Source organism: Contarinia nasturtii, unplaced genomic scaffold, assembly GCF_009176525.2.
Source record: "Contarinia nasturtii isolate CC-2019 unplaced genomic scaffold, AAFC_CNas_1.1 Cnas_scaffold_2609, whole genome shotgun sequence".
Lineage (NCBI taxonomy): Eukaryota > Metazoa > Arthropoda > Insecta > Diptera > Cecidomyiidae > Contarinia > Contarinia nasturtii.
This window is the reverse complement of record NW_022199929.1, coordinates 887-8,770: the sequence shown is the minus strand read 5'-3', so window position 1 is coordinate 8,770 and position 7,884 is coordinate 887. Positions and strand designations below refer to the sequence as shown.

General features: G+C 33.2%; 2 protein-coding genes across 3 annotated transcripts; both read right to left on the bottom strand.

Annotated features, from left to right (window-relative positions):
- Window positions 1-637: 637 nt before the first annotated feature.
- Window positions 638-3,657, bottom strand: LOC116348625 (leukocyte surface antigen CD53-like). Its single transcript, XM_031779676.1, has 7 exons — window positions 3,502-3,657; window positions 2,127-2,216; window positions 1,949-2,021; window positions 1,772-1,887; window positions 1,553-1,714; window positions 1,291-1,497; window positions 638-1,214 (listed from the first exon to the last, which is right to left on the bottom strand). The coding sequence occupies exons 2-7, from the start codon at window positions 2,187-2,189 to the stop codon at window positions 1,134-1,136; spliced, it is 702 nt and encodes a 233-aa protein (XP_031635536.1). The 5' UTR covers window positions 2,190-2,216; window positions 3,502-3,657; the 3' UTR covers window positions 638-1,133.
- A 255-nt stretch (window positions 3,658-3,912) lies between these two features.
- LOC116348627 (zinc finger protein OZF-like) lies at window positions 3,913-6,627 on the bottom strand. Of its 2 annotated transcripts, none has more exons than XM_031779677.1 (5): window positions 6,244-6,627; window positions 5,851-6,136; window positions 5,620-5,790; window positions 5,098-5,547; window positions 3,913-5,033 (listed from the first exon to the last, which is right to left on the bottom strand). In XM_031779677.1, the coding sequence occupies exons 2-5, from the start codon at window positions 6,107-6,109 to the stop codon at window positions 4,669-4,671; spliced, it is 1,245 nt and encodes a 414-aa protein (XP_031635537.1). In that variant the 5' UTR covers window positions 6,110-6,136; window positions 6,244-6,627; the 3' UTR covers window positions 3,913-4,668. The 2 variants fall into 2 exon arrangements, with proteins under 2 accessions (XP_031635537.1, XP_031635538.1); XM_031779678.1 differs by having other exon boundaries at window positions 5,620-5,787.
- Between the last annotated feature and the right edge of the window lie 1,257 nt (window positions 6,628-7,884).

Here is a 7,884-nt window from a genome sequence, read left to right as displayed (position 1 = left end):
TTGAGTAAAAGTTACATCAAAGTCTCTCGAAAGGACTGTAATAGACACCATGGAGGTGAGTGCATTTTTCTCGTAAGTGCTGCTCTTTCTTGTATTCAGGTGCATGCAAAATTGTATGGAATAAGTGCGAGCCAGTCACTAGTGGCCGCATTTCTCCAGTGCCAACAACAGCTCTGTTTTTCGGTGTTCAAACAATTTGACGGCAAAATTGACAAAAAAGCAAAATATTACAAACAATATCTCTGTCCTATTGATTTTTGTTCTTTGCCTCTTTTCGAACTTTCTTTCCATACCGCGGATCCAACAACAATTTCAATTAAAATTAGTTTTTTTTTATGACAGTTGGTTACCATTGTATCAATGCGAAGCACGAATAAAAAGCCATCACATGATTTGCGTGCTGCAAAATGTAGTTGATTTCTAAGTTCTTCTTTTGATGTCTGGAATTTTCAATTTGATGAAAGCCACAGTTTTCGCAAATAAATTTCATTTGGTTTAGCATGCATTTTCTAGGTCAAATACGCAATTTCTTACTTTCTGCACAGATTGAAAGTGCACAATAATTTTTTTGGAATTTCCAAATTGCTTCAAAGTGCGAAAGAGCTGAAAAACCCGACTGAAAAGAGAAAAGACCATCTTCATTTCGAGACCATTTATTTTGAGATAACTTTCATTTGAAACGCTTTTTGGTTGATGAAAACATTGTAAAATATGTGCAATTATGACCACTACACTCGACACCACACTTAATATATTAACCGATTGGATTAAACTACCGTGAAGTATATGATGTTTGTGAAATATGCACTTATCACAAAGAATCTAGATTATAAAAAAAAGTCTTTCAATTTACACATTTTATTAAAACAAGACAAGAAATCATCTTGTATCTCTGTGGTCATATCGTGTATACATCGAATCGAAGAAAGTCCGCACAAGAGAGATACGGCGTAAACATGGAGTTGTACGTTGAATATTCGTCTTTTATGTGGAAGATGATTACTCTTAACATTTATTGCTATATGTAGTGTAATAGATCAAGTAGAGACTAAAAGAAGACTGGTGTCAGTGATGAAAATATCATTCAACATTTTAATTTGTAAAACTGTTCCGATTACAATCTCGGCTTTCTATTAAAGAAGTCTTTGTGTGAATTGACCAAAACTTTTACGAAATTCATTGAACATGAAGCTAGCGTATCCGATAACGACAATCTAAAATCAGTTGATTTAACACGAAGAAAATGTTATGAAAAGTCTGAAAAAATTGACAAATAAAGAAAAATCATACTTGAATCCAACCGAAACCGAACCCCGTGCCAGCCAACATGATGCACAGTCTCTCCAAATATTTTAACAAATGCATTTTGCATCCGATTTTAACGGCATTCTCTTCGGTGCAATTGGCGGTTGTTTGTATTCCACAGCATGACTTTGGTATGGTGATATTCAATTTTTCTGTCCAGTCCTTTGGTCCATTTATTCCGCAACATTTCAACTGAAATTTCATGGTTTTTTTCGTTCAATCATTAAAAATAGATCTTATAAATTACCTCGGTTTGGATGTCGTTCCATGCTTCTTCATTTTTGACGTGATTGTTGAGCATTGAATCAAAACTATTGTCCAAAGTTCCAATGAATTGGTTTCGTTTAATGTAAATAACGACTGATGTTCCAATTTCAAAGAAAAATATCCACGCCAACAGAACCAAAAACTGAGAAAAGATTTATATGATAAAAAATCACAAAAGAACAGAAAACGATCAACATACAACTTGGATTATTTGAGCATTCTCTTTGATCGTGCCATAGCAACAGAGAACTGTGATCAAAAACACACATCCGCCGATGGCCATTAGAAAAAATGGAGCTATCCATGAATGGTCTCCTATGATAGGGCAAGAATGTTAAATTCAATACTTATTCACATAGTTTCCTGTGGTGCTCACCAATGAAGTGATGGAATCGAAGGTAATCACAGTAAATAATCGTGCTTATCCCCAACACTGAAATTGCAGTTACCTACAAATATTGAATTTATTTTTATTGAGTGACAATGCGGTTCAAATGCAGTTCCTTTATTTAAAGGAATTTCATATCACACCAAAAAAAGACAGAAGAACCTACACCAAATAATAAATTAAAGATGTAAACTGCTTGTTTTGTAAAAACTAAACTAAAATGATCCATTTTTTATGCAATGAATTGTCATCGATGCTGAAATAGAGAAAAAATAAATAATTTTGTACATAGTTTAATCGCATCGTTTCGTAATAGCATTTTTATTATTGTGCACCATTCAAATCTATCTTTTCATTGGGACAGAATTGTCTGAGCGACGATTTCACCAAACGTTACTTTTTTCAAAATCAAAACATAAGACCGGCTTATTTATCATTTACTATTATTTATTGAGTAAAAAATTCGATGGGGACTGGTCCGACACCGCTGGCATTTTTAGATAACTTTCAACCACGAATTCATATCATTTGGATTTGTTTATATAGGAGAGAATTTTTGTTTCAAAGCTTCAGTAATTTTTTTCAGAGATTGGCGTACACAATTTCTAATCACTACACATCAAGGGTATGGCATGCTATGTAAAATGTTGGCGAACAAAAACCTTACAAATTTATCGGAATAAACCTTATAATTCTATGAACAAAATTACACAAATATGAGATAGTCAATACGAAATTTGTAATTCAGATAGTGTCCGATAGATGGCGTTACGGTTTGGCACGTCGCCATGTCTCTCATATACGTGCCATTCCCTTGCTACACATTTAAAGAAAAGTCAAATTCGAACTTCGGAGTTCAAACAGTCTTTTTAACGTTCTTTCTCTGAGAAAGTCTCAGAGCAAAAATTTGCTGCCAATCACAAAATTTTATGAAAATTACATTTTTTGAGTTTATCCAAAAACAAAATTTCACTATTTGCACATTTATGTTGAGACGTTTTATATTAAATTTTGTTTCCGTCCAAAAGTCCATTATAAACTGTTCCTGGTTGAATTCACAAATAACACCTAAAGAGCTGACAACAGATTTTGTTTCACTGTTTACGTGATTCACATTACATATACAATGTATAGGCGACACATATCTGTATGTTGTCTAGGTGCAACAATCAATCCAAAAATTTCCACAACACGAATTAACACGATAAGAGCACAGTATATGTAGCGAGAGTATTCAATAGCCAAAACCAAATTTCTTTCGGAATTTATTGATATTTTTTATCTACAATTTTCAGGTCATGAAAAGGTTCGAATCGTTCGTCAATTTTTCTTTTATCCAAAAATATATTGCAACCGCGAAAAAAAATTCTTTAGTTCCAAGGCGAATTTCACTTTTTTTCGTATTAATGACCCATTCATATCCGAAAACACTTTTAAATTATTCTAAAAGCAAATGTGTAGGCTCGAAAAATAGTTCCACAATTTTTTTTTAATTGAATGCTGACACCGAACGCTGAAAAAAAAAATCCACTCAATCTCACCTCATGAATATCACTTCTTCAAAATGTTCGAATAGTTTGTAAATTATTTATTTCACATTGCGTCGTACACAAAATCAATGTCCACGCAACAGCGTTTAAAGTGAAACTGCCGATTTGAGGTTGATCAGTTTTCCATGAGTCAATGCACAAAAACATCACAAAAGTCACAAGACTCGATTAATCTGCGTAGTAGACAGTACCAATGCAAATAGTGCTTATCGGTGTTATTATTTCAGTGCATTAGTCATGCAAAGTGTCAAACGTTATCTCGGAAAAATCACATGACTCAAATCCACAAAAAATTATCAGAAATTTCTATGTTTATAAATAAAACGAAAATGAGCACTTTTCTGATGTGAATGGAATAAAAACCAGTATATTTATAAGAAAAAAGATTGTAACGTTATCACGGAGTGCCCCTTGTATTGAATTAATACGCCTGATAAGAAATGAACGCGTAATACAAAGCAAATAAACAGTTTTTTTTCATTCAGTAAATGCTTATTTGTTATTCAGAAAAATGTGCCGCACATAAATTCCGCCGGTTTGATTATATATTTGTTATTTCTTACGATCATTTTCAATTTAGGTCTTTAAATAGAAGATTGTTCCTATTAAATGGTGTCTTCATCATCAAACATACTTAATTTACTTTTTTTACTGAATTAAAATTCAGTATCATATAAATGAAATTACTTGGATCGTTCATTAAAATAACTGGGTTTACAAAAGCCCTACCTTGAGCAACTTGCTCATTTTTAGTTGATTTCGTTATTTTTTGGCAATTAGTATTATAAAATTGGAACATTTTGTCGTTGGTATCATTAATTTAGAACAATTAGCCCTTAGTTGCCAGTAGGCTTATCTGAGATAGCATTAAATTAGAATAAAAATGGGAATAGCTGAGCTCTAGATACTTCCTGACAGTAGTGTCTGTCGAAAATGTCGGTCTTTTGAAGATATCAAACCGGCTATTTCCACTTGTATTCTCAATCACCTAACGTCGACGAGACGTGCCCTCTTATCATCTACTTTTGTGCCTATTACCAAAATTTCCTATCAAAATATTTGTGTACATATAAAAAGTCTTATTTTAAAAAAGTTCGGAAAAATCCGACCCTCATTCATTGTTTTTCCCTATATTTTCCTTCCATTTTTGTGTGTCACTCAAAGTGATCGAGTTTTATGTTTTGTTTCGTTGTGCCTCTTTAGATTACAAAATGTTGTTGCAGCATAATCGCAATGTGCACATTTGTATGGCTTCTCGCCGGTGTGTCGTCGTTTGTGTATCGTTAATTTGGCATCGTCTTGCGTGGAAAAATGGCATACATCGCAATCATACCATTGGCTACATATGCGTCTTTTTTCATGTTTTTTGACCTCATCTTGACTATTGAATCCCCGTCGACACACGCAGCAATGGTGCGAAAATTCATCGAAATGATTAGTCGTGTAATGACGATCCAAAAACCTTTTGGATTGAAAGTCTTCCGGGCAAAATTTGCATTGCAATCGTTTTGGCGTTTTTTTCTCTATGAAAATGTAAAATACGGAATTAATTCAGTTACAGGTTTCCTCATCGGATTTTTCACTTACCCAATTTTGATGCTGTTTCTTTAATCTTCTTTGTTGTCAGTTTCATGCTCCACAAGCAAGTTCCGTTCATTGAAATCAACAGTTCCGTATTGTGCATTTTGTTCAAATGGGCCTTTAGATTTGATAACGATGTAAAATCGAATTGACAATGTGGGCATTTAAATGGTTTTTCGCCATTATGTTTGCGTTTGTGTATCATTAAATTGCTGTTGTATGCCGTAGAAAAATCGCATTTATCGCATTTATACCAGTAGCGACATTTATTACGCTTTACATGCTTCTCGAAATCGCTTTTGTTCAAAAATCTCCAACGACACGTTGAACACTTGAATGGTAATGCATTGAAATGATTCACCATCTGATGGCATAATAAATTATCTTTTTCGGCAAAATATTTCACACAAAATTTACATTGTAAAGTGTCAATGTGTGATGGCCAATCTTCATTAGCTGCGACAAGTTGGAACAAAAAAAAAAGATTATTTCAATTGGAATTGGAATCGGTTCAACGATAGTTCTTACCGGCTTCGTTAATCGACTCACTGTCCGACTGCAGTCTTTGTCTTTTTTCTTCTCCGCCATCGTTCAATTCAATTGAGCGTCTTCGTTTATATTCTTGATTTTCATTGACTGAAATCGCTGCCGGTTCATCGATCACTGCAGATGGTGCTTGATCTGGAACTATCTCGTCTACTTCGAGGTTGAAAGAGAATTGTTGTATTTCATAGGAGTAATGACATGGACATGACTTACGTTTTGATGGCGACTGCTGTCGATCTTCATTTTCCTTTTGGCTCCAAATTGGGGTGGTCAAATAAATAGATAATTCGTCAAGTAAGTCTGTGTCGAAATTTGTTAATTCTTGAAACGGATCTAAATCGATAGTTGCTGTTTGAAAGATGTCACATTGTGGTGTCGATTGATGTATGGCCACGTCAACGTCATCTGATTGATTCCCGATAGAAAGAGACAAATAATTTTCGAAATCTTCGTACATAAAGGATCCAGCCATGTTTTACGTCCTCGGTGCAAAGTTTTTCTGAAAAGTAAAGTAAAATACAAATTAAATTGAGGGATATTTGACTTTGAACATTGAAAACTATAATTTAACTGAAAATTCCAATTGAAATACATTCAGAACCTAACCTCAATAACTGAAGCAAACTTTAATACGATATTTCACTGGCGTGATGAGGAGGAACATCACACAGTTGCTTATTTCTCGGCCGATTTTTTGTGGTATTTCAAAGAATTGAAACGTATTTATGACACTTATTCCCGTCGATCCGACATAAAACCCATTACGATTGTCGTTGCTTTTAATTTGATGAATTTCCCTAGCCTCTCACGGTTGTTTCCAATTAGGCACTTAATAACACACACTTTATTTTTAACGTAGAATTGAATCACATTGAAAAGTACTCGAATTACAACACTCTTTTTTCCACAGGTTTATCACAAAAATGTTGTAAACCTTCGACACACAAACTTTTTTTTGGATATAAACAAAACAGTTGTGTGTCGATTGTATGAAAATATTTCAAATTTAGATATTTTGTTCCAGATGTCACTTTGTGATTGTGACGTTTTTGGTAATTTGCAGTACACTCATACACACAAGCAAAAAATTTGATCGATTGTATTGATGTCGGTGTTCGTAAGCAAGAGTGAGAGCAAGAATGCTAATGTAATTAATGTATTCACAGAGTCATATGCATTTGGCACATAATTACATGCAAACATACAATTCGAAACTTGTCAATCGGGTAATTATTAAGTTGCATTGAAAACAAACAACTTTCAAATGGAAAATGTGTAGATATGTGTTTCAATTCAAGAAAATTGTTAATATGATAAGAAAGTAAATCGTTTTACGATACAACGATTGTATAATACATGTTGATGCCGAGATACAACGATTGTGCCGAGATAATGAATAGAGATGGATTATCTGAAAAAAAAAATGGAAAGAATAAAAAAAAAACGAATTGGGTGAAGAAAATGGCACGAAAATATGAAGAAGTAGAATATTAGAACCCGATGCCATTTCCACCAACATTTACATTTTCTTCTACGTATTTGACACAGTATGAGCAAAGTCATTAGTGTCGCTTGCCACACAAACACACATATCGTCGTATAACGATGTGCCAAAGGGATAATTAGAAACGGTGAGCACTGTTGTATTAAAAACAAACAACTTTCAAATGGAAAAATGTGTACTTTGAGAAAATACCGATGGGAAAATGCAAAGTAATAGGAGCCAAATGCCATTTTAACATGGACATATTTTCTCACATGTTAAAATGCCAATTTAACAGCAACAAATTTTGTTTGCGAGTAAAATGCTTTTTTAACATGTAAAAAATATGTTCATGTTAAAATAGCATTTTGTCGTCCTCAGGATAAATCGGCTTTTATCAAAACTCCAGTCTTCGACTCGAAACCAAACTGAACCATCTTTTAGCTCAAATATTACTCTTCAATCTAATCAAACATAGACTAAAAAATATTGTGCAATGGTTTGTTTCATAATAAAAATAAAAAACAGCAAATTTAGCCATTTTTATGATTATTTATGCAATTGTAGGTATATACATTACATATTTGATTCATTATCAAAAATGACATGGGCTAAATTATAAGAAAATTCATTGATGAAAATTTAATTCTTTCGAATCATCATTTTTTGTTTAATACGTGCTTCAATCATTTAAAAATAATAATTTCATTTCATCCACTTTTTATTGAAAACATATAATGAATTTGAAATTTCATGCGCTGTAA